Below are 17,712 nucleotides of genomic sequence, written 5' to 3' on the forward strand. Positions count from 1 at the left end.
TTGGCCGGTGCTCGAGAATCAACAATCCATATTAAATAAGGTGTCTTTAAGGAGACCACACATAAAATAGGTTTTGGTGTTGATCAGTTGAAGAAAATACTGAGACCAGCAGCTGCCAGGAACCTAACCCCGTATTTCTCTTAGGAGCAGTGCTTCAGTATTCACTCATTCTGTGTTCCTAGCAACTTCGTAGAAATACCTGCTGTGAATAACGGGAATCAGCTGCAATCTCAGACTTTCAGAAAAGTTGCAAGAAGAGTAAAAAGAGTTTCTGGACACTCTTCGCCTACATTCCTCAGACGCTAATGTTTTATGACATTTGCATAAATGTCTCTCTCTGTATGTGTCTAAAATTCTAACATAGATAGATATCCTTTGCGCCAAAATGCTTCAGTGTCTATTTCCTAAAAGTAAGGACATGATCTGTTATAACCACAAAATATTTATCAGAATTTTCTGATAAATATAAATATATATAAATATAGAACATGAGTTCTATATTACCTATCTGTAGGTCTTATTAGGATTTACCAGTTGTCTCAGTAATAACCAGATCATGTGGGCATTCAGCTGTTATGTCTCTCTAACCATCTTTAATTCGGTCCACTTCCTTAGTCCTTGACATGAATGTTTTTAGAAGTATATAATCATTTATTTTTTTATTATTTTAAAATTTTTTTAGTGTTCCAAGATTCCTTATTTATGCACCATACCCAGTGCTCCAGGCAATACATGCCCTCCTTAATACCCACCACCAGGCTCACCCGCCCCCCACCTCTTTCTGCTCCAAAACCCTCAGTTTGCTTCTCAGAGTCCACAGTCGCTCATGATTTGTTTCTCCCTTTGATTCCTCCAACTCACGTCTCCTCTCCAACTCCCAATGTCCTCCATGTTATTCCTTAAGCTCCATAAGCAAGTGAAACCATATGATAATTGGCTCTCTCTGGTTGGCTTATTTCACTCAGCATAATCTCTTCCAGTCCCATCCATGTTGATACAAAAGTTGGGTATTCATCCTTTCTGATGGAGGCACAATACTCCATTGTATATATGGCCCATATATTCATTATCCATTCGTCTGTTGAAGGACATCTTGGCTCTTTCCCCAGTTTGGCGACTGTGGCCATTGCTGCTATCTGTATCTTTGGGGTGAATACCCAGTAGTGCAATTGCAGGATCCTAGAGTAGCTCTATTTTTAATTACTTAAGGAATCTCCACACTGTTTTCCAAAGTGGCTGCACCAACTTGCATTCCCACCAACAGGGTAAGAGGGTTCCCCTTTCTCCACATCCTCTCCAACACTTGTTGTTGACTGTCTTGTTAATTTTGGCCATTCGAACTGATATAATCACTTATTTTGTAGAATGTCTTCAGCATAATTTGGTGTTTCTTTATGATTGTGCTTTTTTTGGCAGGGATATTACAAAAGTGAGTGTTCTCCTCAGTATACCCTATCAGGAAGAATACAGTGTTGATCTCTTCCATTTCTGGCAGTGCTAACTGATTGCTTGGTTAAGGTGCTGTCTGCCAGGTCTTTCCACTCCAGAATTACTGTTCATGTCCTCGAGCCAAAAGCCCCCAAGAATATAACTGTGGTTGAACAAAGTTAGGTTGGCCGGCCCAAAACCAGCCTCCCAGTAGAGAGAGCGTAAACCATGAAGAACTTTAGTGCTACTCAGTATTACCCTGAGAGGATATTAAGGGGTGCTTATCATCAGGTTTAGCCTTATGTTCGATTGCTTGGGGGATGTCTCAAGAAAGTGGGGCTTTACCTTAGGATGGGTGCTTTCAGAAACAAGTGGTTTCATTCCTGGTTAATAATTTGTATCTAGGAGGCAAGAGAAAGAGAGCAGAGCTAAGCCTGTACTTGATAAAGAAGCAACAGTCATTCATGTCAGTGGGGACGGGGGATAATTAATCATTTTTTGTAATTTGGACAGCATTCTTTTTTTTTTCCTGTGTCCATGTATGATTATGAAGTGGTTTTGTTTTTCTTTTACTCCATCCTGGTCATGGAGTGACCTGGTCTAATATTGGTGTCAGGTGAAATTATTTACATTCATAATCAAACACCATCATCTAGCTGTGAGAGCTAGGTTCAGCTCCCTTTTAATAACAGCCAGGGACTGCTTTTTTCCTTATTAACTCTTTTTCCCCTTTGTGATTAACCTAAGTATCCCTACGGAAGTCAGTAGATAGGTAGGTAGATGAGTTGATGGGGGTGGTGAATGAAAATATAGTTGGATGGGAAGGGAGAGAGTTCTTCCTTACCGTAGAAGGGTAATTGATAAATGTTAAAGATGATGGAAATAGAATATCATTATTTGGCAGCCATAACAGTTTATTCAGGCAGGGATCTTCAGGTGCTCTAACTGGTGGCTGAAAAGTTGAGGAGCAATAGGACATTTATAGCATCTTAAAATATTTCCCCACAAGACGCTTAACCAGTTACAAGGGAAAATTTGTAAAGTAGAGAATTTTTTTAGTCTTCTAGTATGATGATGACAGAGGTGGTGGTGAAGCCAGCTTTTCCTGAGAAATTGAACACTGGTTGAATCCTGATACGGAAGACAGTACGGACGTTGTCTGTGGTTTGTAAAGGTTGATGAAGGTTGATGGACTAGCTCGAGGACATGTGCTTTACACATAACCAAGCCTGTAGTCAAACCTGGGGTTTTCCTCAACAGCTATATTCTGCCATCTCCTGCTTGTGTATCTACTCTGTCTGACATTATTTTTTTTCCTTCTATAATCAAGCTATAAAATCTCTTCACCTCATATATGGATTACTGTATCTGCTTCCAGGTAATCCTCCCAATTCCAGGTTTTTCCTCGTCTCATCTGCTGTACAGATTGTTTCCTTTTGCTCTCGTCCGCAAGATCACGTCTACCGCGGCCTTACCCTGCCCCTGCACCAGACACAGACCCTTCAGGAACTAGGCCCCAGTGCCTTCACTTGTTTTCCTTATTCCATTCGGCAGTTTTGTTCCCCGACCCCCACCCCTTTCTGTAGTAAGCTCTGGATCTTTTTCTCCGTTAGAAAAGCTCTCATTTCTAGCGTTCTCTTTCAGAATTCTACTTATTATCAAGTCATAGCTTCCCTAAAGGCCTCACCAACTTGAGCCTCCGTGTCAGTCTTGTGTCTAGAATATGCTCTATTCAGTTTGATGTGGAATCAGTGTTTGGTTTTCTACAGGTACCTCAGTGTTGACTCTGTCTAAAATACAAGTTCCTTTGCCCTGGGGACGATGCAGTGTTTCTTTTGGTTCCTGACACCCGGCGGAGCGTTGGGTCTGTGGTGAAGTCTGGGCAAAGGGAGGACGGGCTGATGGATACATTCCTCTAAGAGGACAGGTCAGCCAGGCGCAGGTAGACCGGTCTGTGAAGGAACAGCTATATTTTGGACACGGTATGAAAGATATTTTTTCCATAGTTGAATGAAATGTATAATAAACTGCTTTTGTTGTATATGTTCCTCCTTGGGTATTATTTTCTTTCCCATTTGGTTGTGGGAAAGAACTGCTATTACATTCCCCAATTCCCAGCATGCAGAAGCACCTCAAAAGGTTTGTAACTAGGGGCACCGGGGTGGCACAGCTAAGTGTCTGCCTTTGGCTCAGGTCATGATCCCGGGAACCTGGGATCGAGTCCTGCATCAGGCTCCCTGCTCAGCAGAGAGTCTGCTTCTCCCTCTGCTCCTTCTTCCACTTGTGCTCCCCACCTTTTTCTCTCAGACAAAGAAATAAATAAAATCTTTTTTAAAAAGATCTGTAAGTAATAGACTATAATATAACCCCTATACATCGTACTGTCGCGAACGGTGCTGCCTGGTGTTCTTCAAACACAGCCTGTGCTTGGTAAGTTTTCCTCATTTGCTCATTGCTCCCTCTTCAGAAGACATTTCTCCTTTCTACCTGGGAAACTTAGCCATATTCCAAGTCCTAATGTTGTGATCATCTGCCCTGGTAAACTGTCTTTGATAATCAGAAAAAAATATCCCGCTGTCTGTGCTTCAGTAGCATTTTGCTTGTACCTCTAGTCTAGAACTTACTGTGATTTTTTGGGAATCCTATTCTTAACAGACTGTCTGGATCCAGTATACTGAGTTCTGAGAGCAGGGCTGTGCCTTGTGTCTTTTATTTTGAAAGAAACAACATAGCAATAAATTCGAATGTGGCAAGCCCTCCTTGAGGACTGCATGTGAGTGAAATCATTCTAGTGGAGTGTGAAATTCAAATTGCATATTATTTGAGTGAGTAGATCTGAGATGCCACATACAGTTCTTACTGAGGGTTCTTTAAATAGACTTTGGCATGAAATGAAGAGAATAATTAGAGATGAATGATGCCAATTGGAAGAATTTTTTTTTAAATTACAAAGAAACTGACAACTCCAAAGTCATCAAATTCATAGTAACTTCATTTGTCTATGAATGCTTTTGTAACCAATATGAATTGTTTTTGAAAAGAAAAAAACCTTATTTTGTTATAATGAACCACAAAGAAGTATTTAAGTTTCTTCAACGACATGCACAGTTGTAACATTAATATTTAGTTTAATGGTTTTCCTAGAAATTTTAACAAGCAGACTAAAATAATAGAGACATTCAGAAAACATCGGGAATGAAGGAGGTTTGAATTTTCTCCATCCCCGCTTTACCTGCTAGTTTTGTCTAAGATTGTAATTCTTTTTAACCCCATAAATTAAACATTATTATTTTATGTAACTAATTTTTTTAGGGTTAGTTATATATTTACCATCCTCCTTGTACACCAGCATTTTTTTGTATCTCAAAATTTTGACATTTAGGACTTTTTTTTTTTTTTCTATCTGGAATATATTCTTTCGTATTTCCTTCTAAAGGAAAATGGCAGGAAACGCTCTTTTTAGTTTTTCTAAAACTATTCCCTTTTGCCCTTTCTCTTGAAAGATAATTTTGTTAGTTAAAAGGATTTTTGTATTTATGTTCATGAAGGTTATATCGGTCTATAGCTTTTGTTTTATGTTTTTTTTTCTTTTGATGTCTTTGGCTTTAGTTTTAAGGTAATAACAGACTTAAAAAAGAAGTTGAAAAATGTTCCTTCTTTGGTTTCTGAAAGTGTGTGTAAAGGATTATTTCTTTAAAGATTTATTTTTGAGGGAGCAAGCGAGCGAGCGAGTGGGGTGAGGCAGACAGACAGACTCTTTCAAACAGAGTCTCTGCTCAGCGTGGAGCCTACTGGGGGCTATTCCTGGGGCTCCATCTACTACCCATGAGATAATGACCTCACCTGAAACCAAGAACAGGATACTTAACTGCCTGAGCCACCCAGGTGCCCTAGATAGATTATTTCTTCCTTTATATTGATATAATTTACCAGTTACACACTCTGGAATGGTGATTTTCTTTGTGAGAAGATTTTTTCTTTTTTTTTTTAATTTAATTTTATTTTTTCAGTGTTCCAAGATTCATTGTTTATGCACCACTCCCATTGCTCTATGCAATCTGTGCCCTCCTTAACTTTTAACTAATTTAATTATTTTTTTTTTTTTTACTTGTTATAAGTCTCCTTAGATTTTCCTTTTCTTCTTGACTTGTTTTCAGTCTCTGTGTTTCTGGAATTTGTTCATTTCATCCAAGTTTCTGAATTTATTAGAAAAAAGGTATTGTTCATAGTATACCCTTATAACTTTTTAAATTTTAGTAGTGTCAGTATGCTATATGGCTTCTCCTTCATTTCTAATTTGATCATTTGCCTTCTTTTTTCTTGGTCAACCTATCTGAATGTTCATAAATACCTTTGATCTTTCGAAGAACCAACTTTTGACTTTACTGATTCTCAGAGTTGTTTTTTCTGATTCCTATTTCATTGATTTTCATGCTTCTTTAAAAATTTTTTTCTTCCTCTTTACTTTGGGTTGAATTTACTCTTTTCTGGTTAAGTTCGAATCCTGAGTTATTGATTCATTTTTGTTATAGATATTTAAGGTTAGAGATTTCTTTCTAACCACTGCGTTAGTTATGTCTCATAGCTTTTAACATGTTTTCATTCAGTTTAGGACATCTCTTTCTTTTTGTGTATTGTTCTTTGATACATGAGTTATTTACAACTGTGTTGTGCAATTTCCAAATATCTGGGGATTTATCTAAAGTCTTTCTGTTATTGGTTTCTAATTTAATTCTATTATGGCTGTAGATCATACTTGTTATAATTTTAGTACTTTTAAATTTACAAGACTTGTCTGTGTTGTGGTATATGACCTATCATGGGAGCACTAGAAAAAAATGTGTGTTTCGCTGCCTTTGGGTAGATAGTTCTACAAATGTCAAGTCATTGGACAGTGTTGTCGAAGTTTTCTGTATCCTTGTGGACTTTCTGTGTAGTAATTTTATCAGTTATTGAGAATGCACTATAGAAATCACCAGCTGATGTTGGAATGTCTGTTTCTCGTTTTACTACTGCCCATTTTTGCTTTATAGATTTTAAGGCTCTGTTTATGTATACATTTAAAATTGTTGTATCATGACTCTTTTTTAAAGTAATATTGTTTCTTGTCTTAAAATCAGTTTCGCCTGATATTATATATTCAATTTGTTTTCGGTTATTATTTGCGTCGTTTTTATTTCTATCCTTTTACTTTCAATCTATTGATGTTTTTAAACCTAAGGTGTGTCCCTTGTAGATAGCACATAATTGGATATGGTTTCATTATCTAGTCTATCTTTTGAGTGTTTATTCTTCTTTAAACTTATTGATATGCTTGGATTTATTTCACACCTTTTGCTATTTGTTTTCTGCATATCTCATGTCATTTTTCTTCATCTAGTCCCATTTCACACTTCTTTGTTAAATATTTTAGTGTATCATTTTAATTCCTTTGTTGTGTTCAGTTTTTATTTAGTTTTTTTTTTCTTTTAGTGCTGTGGTTATTTTAAAATCTATGCTAATTTATTATATACTTTAGATGAATACTAACTTAATAAATACATAAATACTTTGTACCACTATAGCTCCATTTTCTCCTTCCTCCTTTTTCTTATTGCCATGTGTTATGTATGTATGTATGTTTGTTAAAACCCAACAATGCAATCTTCTAATTATTGCTTTATTATATAGCCTTACAGTTTTTCAAGAAATATATAAAAGAGGCAACCTACTAAATGATGATATTTGCAAATGACATATCTGATAGCTTCCAGAATATATAAAGAACTGATACAGCTCAATACCCAAAAGACAATTAATTCAATTAAAAAATGGGCAGAAGCACAAATAGACATTTCTCCAAAGAAGATATACAGATGGCCAACAGACACATGAAAAGATGCTCAGTATCACTCATCATCAGGGAAATGCAAATCAAAACCACAGTGAGTTACTACCTCACACCAGTAAGAATGACTAAAATCAAAAATCTAAGAACCAAGTGTTGGCAAGGATGTGGAGAAAAAGGAATCCTCTTCCAGTGTTGTGGGAATAGCAGCACCCACTGTGGAAAACAATATGGAGGCTTCTTAAAGAACTAAAAGTAGAATTACCTTACAATCCAGTAATTGCACTACTGGGTATTTACAAAAAAAAAAAAACTACAGCAACAAAAAAATCACTAATTCAAAGGGATAGATGCACTTCTATGTTTATTGCAGCTTTATCTACAATAGCCACAATATGGAAGCAACCCAAGCGTTCATCAGTTGATGAATGGATAAGGAAGATGTGTGTGTGTGTGTATGTATGTCTGTATGATGGAGTATTATTCAGCCATAAAAAAGAATGGAATCTTGCCATTTGCAACAACACAAATGGAGCTAGAGAGTATAATGCTAAGCAAAATAAGCAAGTGAAAGACAAACACCATATGATCACACTCATATGTGGAATTTAAGAAACAAAACAAATAAAGGAAAAAAGAGAGAGAGAAACCAAGATACAGATTATTACTATAGAGAACAAACTGATGGTTATCAGAGGGAAGGTGGATAGGGGGGATGGGAGAAATAGGATACGGGAATTTAAAAATGCAGTCATCATGATTTTTAAAAATGATTAAGAAAATTTTAAGTGTAGCTCTATTTTTAATTTTTTGAGGAATCGCCACACTGTTTTCCAAAGTGGCTGCCCCAACTTGCATTCCCACCGACCATGTAAGAGGATTCCCCTTTCTCCACATCCTCTCCAACACTTATTTATTGTCTTGTTAATTTTGGCCATGCTAACTTGTATAAGGTGGTATCTCAATGTGGTTTTGATTTAAATCTCCGTGATGGCTAATGATGATGAACATTTTTTCTTGTGTCTGTTAGCCACTTGTATGTCTTCTTTGGAGAAGTGTCTGTTCATGTCTTCTGCTCATTTTTTGACATGATTTAAAAAATTGGTATTAAATTAAATATTATTACCACAGAAAAATAAAAGGAAAAACATTTGGGGGGGATTTTGGGGGAGGTGTTGAGTTTGAGGAGTTCTTTATAGGTTTGGATATCAGCTTTTTGTCTGTAGTGTCATTTGCAAAGAATCTTGGAACATGAAAAAAACAAAATTAAGATGTTAAAAAATAAAAATAAAGCACAAAAAAATTTTAAGTGTATGAAATAATACATAAAAAACTTTAATCATGTAATCTTTCTTACATACTTACATATTTACCTTTTCCAGTGCTTTTCATTCTTTGTATCGATTTGTTGCTGTCTGATACCATTTTTTTTTTCAGCTTGATGGATTTTCTTTAGTAAGTTCTTAATGCAGATCTGCTAGCCACAGCTTTTCTTAATTTTTTTTAAATTTAGTGATGTTCTTATCTCATCTTTTCTCAATTTTATTGAGGTATAATTAATAAGAATAGTATATATTTAAGGTGCACAGCTTGGCGTTTTGATATACATTGTGAAATAATCACTACAATCAAGCCAATTAATGTATTTATCATCTCATATAGTTAAAAAATGTTTTTCCTTTTCTTTTTCTGTGGTAATAATACTTAAGCTCTACTTTCTTGACAAATTTAAAGCCTACAATACAGTATTTTTAACTAGATCTACATCTCTATACACATTAAATCTCCAGAGCTCGTTCATCTTGCCTAAATGCAACTTTATACCCTTTGGCAAACATCTCCCCATTTCCCCCTTCAGCCCCTGGCTCCTATCATTCTATTCTCTGCTACTGAATTTAACTATATTAGATTTGACCTACAAGTGAAGTCATATAGTAATTGTCTTTCTGTGCCTGACTGACTTTGCTTAATTAACATCATGTTGTCTGGATCTTTTTTGTTTTTTTCCCACATAGTTTTGTTGGTTATAGAATTCTTGACTGACATTTTTTCTCTAGTATTTGAGTATATTGTTCCATTGCCTTCTGGATTCTTTGCCCTCTCATGAGAAGTCAGCCCTTAATTGTATGTTTCTCTGTATCTGATAAGTCATTTTTTTCTTGCTACTTTCAAGATTTTTTCTTTATCTTTGGTTTCAACCATTTGAGTATGTGTCTAACTGTGGATTTCTTAGTCATTATCCTATTTGGGTTCTTTGAACTTCTTGGATGTTTAGATTAATGATTTCCATTAAAAATTGGGACTTCTGAATAATTTTTTCTTTAAAATTGTTTTCCTCCGTTCTCTTAACTCCTGACCGTCTGGGACTCCCTTACCTGCATACCACTACAGTTAATGTTGTCCCACAGGTTTCTGCTCATTTTTCTTTATTCTTTAAACGTGGTTCCCTGAAGTTCCTTGAATATATTTATATATTTATAATAGCTGTTTTGAAGTTGTTTTTGTCAAAAAAATTTCACACAGGAGCCCACACAGAGATAACTTCTATTGACTACTTATTTCTCCTAAATAGATATCGCATTTTTCAGTTTCTTTTTATATCACATTTTTTTGTTGAAAAGTTGACATTTTAAGTAATACATTGTAATAAATCTTACTACTTTTACCTCAAAGTGCTTTTTTAAATTTGTTTAGTTTTTTGTTTGTTTATTTGTTTAGTAACTTGCCTGGACTAAATTTATGGAATTTGTTCACCACAATGCAGGCTGCTGATGTCTCTGCCCAGTTATTTGATGATGAATATGATGATATTCCTGGATTCCAGGGGTCACCAACTTTTCTGCATAGCTTAGTGTCAGTCAGTGATTTGTCAACAGTTTCTTCTCAAGTGCTTCAAGCCCTCAGTCCAAGCTTCTGTCCTCTGCCAGTCGCCTGTGTGGGTTGGGAAACACATGCACAGTTTAGCCAGTGCTTAAGTCTATCACAGCTTTTACTTGCACTGGATCTTCTCATGTTTCCACTGCCTACGAACACGGGCTCAAAATCAGCCACAAGTACGTGGATAGCTTTCAGTCTCTCTTGTGTTTGTGGGTAGCCTTCCCATCAGCCAGGAATTTGCAGAGAGCTTAGCAAGGCCCTCCATGACTATTTATTTCTTTTATCTCCTTTTTAAATTTGGGCGAAGCTATAGGCTGACTGAGCTGCTGGACTTCCGCACATTTGTGTACCTCTGAGACCACTACTGCTACTAACAACACTGATGGGCATGGAGTGTTCCCATCCTTAGCTCCAAATCAAGTCAGTCCTCTTTGGCAGTGAAGTTGATGTTCACAGCCTGACCTTCTCTGACATGGGAAGGAATGTGGAGGTTAAAGGGGGTAGAATCCTGTAGACTCTTATGATCTTTTTTTTTTTTTTAAGATTTTATTTATTTATTTGACAGAGAGAGATCACAGTAGGCAGAGAGGCAGGCAGAGAGGGGAAGGGAAGGAAGCAGGCCCCTGCTGAGCAGAGAGCCTGATGCGGGACTCGATCCCAGGACCCTGAGATCATGACCTGAGCCGAAGACAGCGGCTTAACCCACTGAGCCACCCAGGCGCCCGACTCTTATGATCTTACCAAAAGTTCAGTTGTTCTTCATGACTAATCACTTCCCAATTTCCTTTATGCCTTTGGTGTTTGATTGATTTACAGAGAATTAAAATGCTTACTTTGACAATTTTGTTGAATTTTATTATTACTTATTGGGAAGAGGGTCTAATAAATTCCCCACTATACCACACTCTGTCATATATTTACAACATTGCCCCAGATTCACATGTGACTATTAATGCTGTCAACATAGTCAATTATTACTTGAAAATGACATTGCATTTTGATTCGTGTTAGCTTTGTGGAGACAGATTCTTTAGCTGGGTTTAATTAATGCTTTCATTATAAGTAGCATCTATTTGCTCATTTATTTATTTACTATGTGCTGGGGTCTGCTTTAATTTCCATGGTATAAAGAGGAATGAGAAAGTCCCTGCATTTCATGAATTCACAAGTCCAATGGGGGAGAAAAACTAAAAATTATGAATAATAATAAACTATAATATATGTTACTATATAGAGGTGAGCACAGTGCTATGGGATGAACTGAAGAGAGTGTGCCTGTCTCTGCATTACTTTTGATTGGGACTTAGAAGGGCTGAAGTCTGCCAAGCAAAGGGATGCAGTCAATAGGGCATTCGAGCATGGAAAGCAATATGTGTAAAGACAAGGTTTGGTTTCAAATCTGGTATTTGGGACAAATCCGAAAAGGTACTCAGGAGGGTGCATGGCAGAGAGAAGTAGAAGATGGAACTTTGCTAGAAAACACATTTACATCTGCTGAACATTCTGGTCTTTATCTTCTGGGCCATCAGATGCCAGCCAAGTCCTTTTATTGGTGAAATTAGTTACTGCTTTTGGTTTGTCTTGGATTTCTCTCCAGCAGCTCTGTGGAGCATAAGACTGCAGTGAGGAAGGGTAGGTAACAAGTCGGTCAAAGAGGAGACTTTTGAAACCTCAGGGTTAAGAGATGATGAGTGAAAAACTAGAGACTGGCCAAATTCAAAAGATGTTTGTGATAAAATCAACAGAATTTGTTAATACTGATGTAAGGAAGGGTCAGCATGACTGGTTGGGCACAGGGGGCCTAGAAGGTGTAAAGAGGAGACAGCCTCTGGGAAGTTGCCAAACAAGAAATCAACCCAAACAGAAACAACAAAAACCAGATAGGATGTTCAGATGAATCATGAGCTAACAGGCCACATAAGTGAAGAGGGAGAACCCGGCAGAAGTAAGTGTAGAAACCTGGGAGAACTAACTGGAATAGCATTCATTAACTGGAACAGCCGTCGTAGCAAAGAATGTGTGCTGGATCCTAAATGAATTTTTTTTTAATAGCAATTTGGAATTAATCTAAAGCCTTCATAAAGTGGAATAATGGGCTTAAGAATACTCCTTCAGGGATGCCTGGGTGGCTCAGTTGGTTAAGCCACTGCCTTCAGTTCAGGTCATGATCCTGGAGTTCTGGGATCGAGTCCCACATCAGACTCCCAGCTTCTTGGGGAGTCTGCTTCTCCCTTCTCATGCTCTCTCTCCCTCTTTCAAATGAATAAGTAAAATCTTTTAAGAATACTCCTTCAGAACTGTCTTGCCCTGTTGGTGGGTATGCAAGCTGGTACAACCACTCTGCAAAACAATATGGAGGTTCCTCAAGACATTAAAAATAGAGCTACCCTATGACCCAGCAACTGCACTATTGAGTATTTACCCAAAAAGATGCAGATGTAGTGAAAAGAAAGGGCACCTGCACCCCAATGTTCTTATCAGTAATATTCATAATAACCGAACCGTGGAAGGAACCAAGATGCCCTTGAACAGACGAATGGATAAAGATATGATTCATTTATACAATGGAATATGACTCAGCCATCAGAAAGGATGAATACCTATCATTTGCATCGACATGGATGGAACTGGAGGGCATTATGCTGAGTGAAATAAGTCAGTCAGAGAAAGACAGTCATCATGGTTTAACTCATGTGGAATGTAAGGAATGGCACAGAGGACCATAGGGGAAGAGAAGGAAACCTGAATGGGAAAAAATTGGGGAGATAAACCATGACATACTCTTGACTCTGGGAAACAAACTGAGGGTTACTGAAGGGGAGATGGGCAGGGGGATGGGGCAACTGAGTGATGGGCATTAAGGAGGGCACATGATGTGATGACCACTGGGTGTTATACGCAGCTGATGAATCACTGAACACTGCATCAAAAACTAACAACTAATGTTGACTAATTGAATTAGAAAAAAAACACTCACTCAACTAAGGCTCTTCCTGTGAGTAACTCAGACACTGCACAGAGACTAGTCATTAACTCTGAAATCAGTGAGGAATTATTTAGAACACAACTCCTTTAAAACCTAGTAGTGGTGCTACCCACATGTTAATGCGTCTTCTCAAAGGGATAAGGAACTGGGCAGATAAAAATGGATTTGATGACTGTGTAGAATCAGTGATGACATACCTTGTCTCTGATCTGTACTTTTTTAAGAGGTTCCTTTTTTATGTGTGACATTCTGCAACTTAATTTTTCCTGTTTATGACATTCTGATGTTACTTAATTGCCAACCATCCGGATTTGCTGTTAGTATGAATCAGGTTTTTTAATATAATTAAGCCAGCTTATCTGTCACCCATTATAATTAATCCATTCTATCTTAATTACTTTTCCATTTCCAGAGCCAATCATCACATATTAGTACAAATACAGGAAAATCTGAGTCATTTTTGTAACACAAGTAATAACACAGAGTATCAGATATGTGCATACACTCCCTTCACACTTTTGGGAAGGTACAACATAATTTGGTAAAATGTGTTAGTGTTCTCCCAGAAACACAGAAACCAAAAACGAAATCAGTATTTCAGTTCTCATTCACTTATCTCATGAAACCAACCACCTTTCTAAACCCTATCGTTTATTTCACAGAATTTCCTATACTCTTGATTCTGTGTCCATCCAAGGACAAATTGTAATGTAGCAAGCTCTTCTGTTTCTGGAGGTAATTACAGAGAAGCCTTGCCTGTCAGCTCATTCTGGTCACTGGTGCATGTGTGGCATTTTTTTCATTCACTCATTTCTCAGATGAGCACAACTCATCACTGGGGATATAGCAACGAATGAGACAGAAGAAGGTTGTAACTCTTTCTTAGCTCATGTTGTCTTGGGGGAGACTGATAGTAAATGAATAGCAACAGTAGTGATGAGTAACGTGCAAAGAATTTGAAAGGCAACAGGACAGAGAGTTGGTTGAGTGCGTGGAGGGCTCAGAGAGGTCTCTCTGAGGAGGTGGCTCTAAAGCTGACACCTGAATGGCAGGAGATGCCATGAGATGATCACAAGCATTACAGGAGGAAGTCCTCGCTTCCTCCAGAGGCTCCCTCCAGGGGAGACCACGAGTAGGCATATCATCTGCGGAGTGGTGAGAGATCCGATTGGGAGAGGGAGAACATCCAAGGTAAGGAGTGTGGATTTCATTCCAGGTGCCCTGTGGAACTGCTGGGGAGTGCTTTATGGGATCTGGTTTGCATTTATAAAAGATCAGTGGGGCTTCTCTGTGGAGAACGGATAAAAGGGTGTTAGAGTGGGAACAGGGAGGTAGAGTCCAGATTGAGAGGGGAGTTCAGGATCCTTTAAGTATTCCATGAAGGTATCCTATGTGTCACTTTCGAAGATTGAGTCTTTGCACCAATGCAGATATTTTTGTTGTTGTTGTTGTTAGAGCAAACTATGGAATATTCTAGATTTGAATGGCTCTCTAGATTCAAGTCCAGTTTCTCCAAGTTAAAGGTCATATAACGTCGGGCAAGTCTCTTAACCCCTCTGCATTTCAGTTTCCTCTTATAACAACAGTGGACTAGCACCTGGGTGGCTCAGTCAGTTCAGCATCTGACTCTTGATTTCAGCGTGGGTCGTGATCTCAGGGTCGTGGGATGGGGTCCCTTGTTGGGCTCATCTGCACTCAGCGCAGAATCTGCCGCTGGTTCTTTCTCTCCCTTCCCCTCTGCCCCTCACTCAGCTTGTGCTCTCTAAATAAATAAATAAATAAATAAAATAATTTTTTTAAAAAGGAATAGTAATTTTACCTATTCATAGAGTTGTCAGAAGTGACTAAGAACATACACATAGAAATACTTAGTATATAACTATAGTAAGTGCTCAGTAAATATTACAGACTGTTTCTATCTGATCATCAAACTATGCCACATTCAGATAGCAGTATCTAGTCATGAGTTATAATTAACATTTTTACAAAATAAAAAAATATGCCCATGTGTTATTTTGATGCTATTTTACCATCTCATAATCCTGTTGAATTATGTAATAATACAATTTTACTATTTATATTACACATATTATTCCCAGCTTCCGCATCTGGTAGTATTTGCTTATTTTTTAAGTGACTTCTGTTATTTGTGTTTTAAATACCCATAGCCTTCTAGAGAGATTGATTGAATATTAATTAGTTTTGTTGCGAAGTTAATGTTTTCAGCCCTTAAAATGGGATGGAGAGTGGGCCTCGGGTCCTAAGATGATATCGCTCATGTAAACACTGCATATACAACCTCCAGTGGGGCTGGGACCACACGAGGGTGCTGCTAAGATGCACCCCTCCTCCATGTTGTCCTCCTGCTTTGGACTTCAGGACCATGTTGGATCCCTGGCTAGAAAAGACCCTATCCATTTGGACCACAAGGTAACCTAGAAGCCTTGCGAGTCTTTGGTTTCCTGGTAAACACGGCTTCTGTCACTCTGAGAGGTTGCAACTGCATTTCAGACACTTGAGATTGGTTATTTCCATCTTGAAGTAGTCTTGAGAATAGTCGGAAAGTAGAGTAGGTCAGCACAGCATATGGTCGAATTTGCATGGACAGATGAACTTGAGAATAATAAGGAAAGTCTCTGAAACTGGCTTTTAGTTATAAATGTGGTATGCAAATATTTCATAGTTACGCTGGGTTTGAGGTACATTTAGCAAACAGCATTTTTCATGAGAGAAGACATTAACCTGATTTTAAAATCGCGGTCTTCCTCTTTCACTGAAGGTGCTGGGGCAAGGAACAGCCTCGCTTTGCTTGTAAACATTTTATAGCATCATCCTTGATACAGAGCATTACCAAGCACTGGGGGCTTCAGAAATAAACCCCTTTCTGTGCAAAATAATCAACATTAAGTACATATTCTGTGGTTCTTCTAGCTTCAGGTTTTCTTCTTGTATGTTTTTATTAAGGACATGATAGTAAATAAAGATTTTAAAGAGTTTACACAGGAAGCAATTAGCCCTACAACAGGAAGCTCCGGTGCCCAAGGTAGCAGCATTTACTCTGCTCAACCGCTGGCCAGTCACATCCACCAGATGGGGATCTGCTGTGTGGAAATTGGCTCCATGACTTGTCTTTCCTAACTGCTATCCTGAATGCATGGATACTATACTGAATTTTGTAGAAGTCGAATTATTTGTCAATACGATACAAATGATAGAAATTTTGGATACTATTTGGAATCAGTAAACTAACATGTGTGTGCGATGTGTGTGTGTGTGTGATGGTGTAGCTCTTACATGTCATGGGGCTAAAACACTGATAGCCAATAATCCTATGGTTTTTCCTTCTGCCTCTTCCAAAGACAGCGTGGTCCAGCTACTCAAGAGATCATGTTAGGGTCTGGGTGGGCATCAAGACTCAAATGTGAATTCTCCGCTCTGCCAGCACACATGGACCTGACCACGGGGGCTCCTATCTATCCCACGGGCTCTTACGTCTGGCAGCGGTCTCCTGCGGACTCCTGCTCCCCCAGGAGTCACATATCCCACCATTTCACAGTCAGCACCCAACTGGATTGTTATGTTAGTGCTAATATTAGCTTGTAAGCTTACATTTTTTTTTTCCAGAAATACCTATGTGTGGACATAACTTCCTTTCTATGTGTTTGTTTTTCTACCACAGACACGGGAGCAGAAAGACAGGCACTAAGAGAAAATGTGTATCCTAAATTGAGAGAATTCTGCAGAGAAAACTATGGATTAGAATTTCAGGTAACTCGGATATTAATTTCATTTTTAATCATGGGAGCTGAATAACATTTGTGCTTGCTTATTTCACAACATTGGTGTTATTAAGAAAAAACACGCTTTAAGCTCTGAAAAATTTTATTTCTTTAAGCATGGGGAAAAAGGAACACTGGGAAATGGAAATAAAATATTTGGTCATTTTTGAGGGGGGGCACCTGGGTGGCTTAGTCAGTTAAGCAGCTGCCTTCAGCTCAGGTCATAATCCCAGAGTCCTGGGATCGAGTCCCGTATCGGGCTCCCTGCCAAGTGGGATTCTGCTTCTCTCTGCCTTCCTGAACCTCTCCTTCTGAGCTCATGCTCTATCGCTCTCTCACTCTCTCTCTCAAATAAATAACGTCTTCAAAAAGATATTTACTCATTTTTGGTGCTTTGCACTTTGATGCTATTTTTTGGCCCCTGCCTGGTATTGGCTCATCTTCTCCTTCTAACCATGTTTATTTGCTTCTCCGCAGTCTCTACTGTTCTCAGGAAGGTGAAGATTGCTGAGTGCAGGCCCCTGGGCTGTGGTCTCTAGAAATGATTTGCACATAAAAATTGAGATCAGCTTTCTCCCAGGTGTTTTCTTTTAGCAGCCTGGCCAGCCCTTGCCTTCTAGCTTGCCTTTAGTTTTTGTCCACATTGTAAAATGTCCTTTTTCCTATGTTAGGGATTTGCCATTTGCCCAAAACAAAAACAAAAACAAAATCAGCCTTTCAGGAAACAATACCTACTCACGTCATTGCTCAAGTTCAGGAACACCCTGGCATTCGGAGACACCACTGATTTTTGCCACCTCATAGAAAAGTTCTAG

General features: G+C 38.3%; 1 protein-coding gene across 1 annotated transcript in view; it reads left to right on the forward strand.

Annotated features, from left to right (window-relative positions):
- Nucleotides 1-17,712, forward strand: part of NWD2 (NACHT and WD repeat domain containing 2) — a 183,543-nt gene that overhangs the window by 53,521 nt on the left and 112,310 nt on the right. Inside the window, exon 2 of the mRNA XM_032334063.1 lies at nt 16,798-16,886. Within this exon, the coding sequence (XP_032189954.1) occupies nt 16,798-16,886 (89 nt within the window). The remainder of the gene's footprint in view (nt 1-16,797; nt 16,887-17,712) is intronic.

The sequence above is a fragment of the Mustela erminea genome, chromosome 2, assembly GCF_009829155.1.
Source record: "Mustela erminea isolate mMusErm1 chromosome 2, mMusErm1.Pri, whole genome shotgun sequence".
Taxonomy (NCBI): domain Eukaryota; kingdom Metazoa; phylum Chordata; class Mammalia; order Carnivora; family Mustelidae; genus Mustela; species Mustela erminea.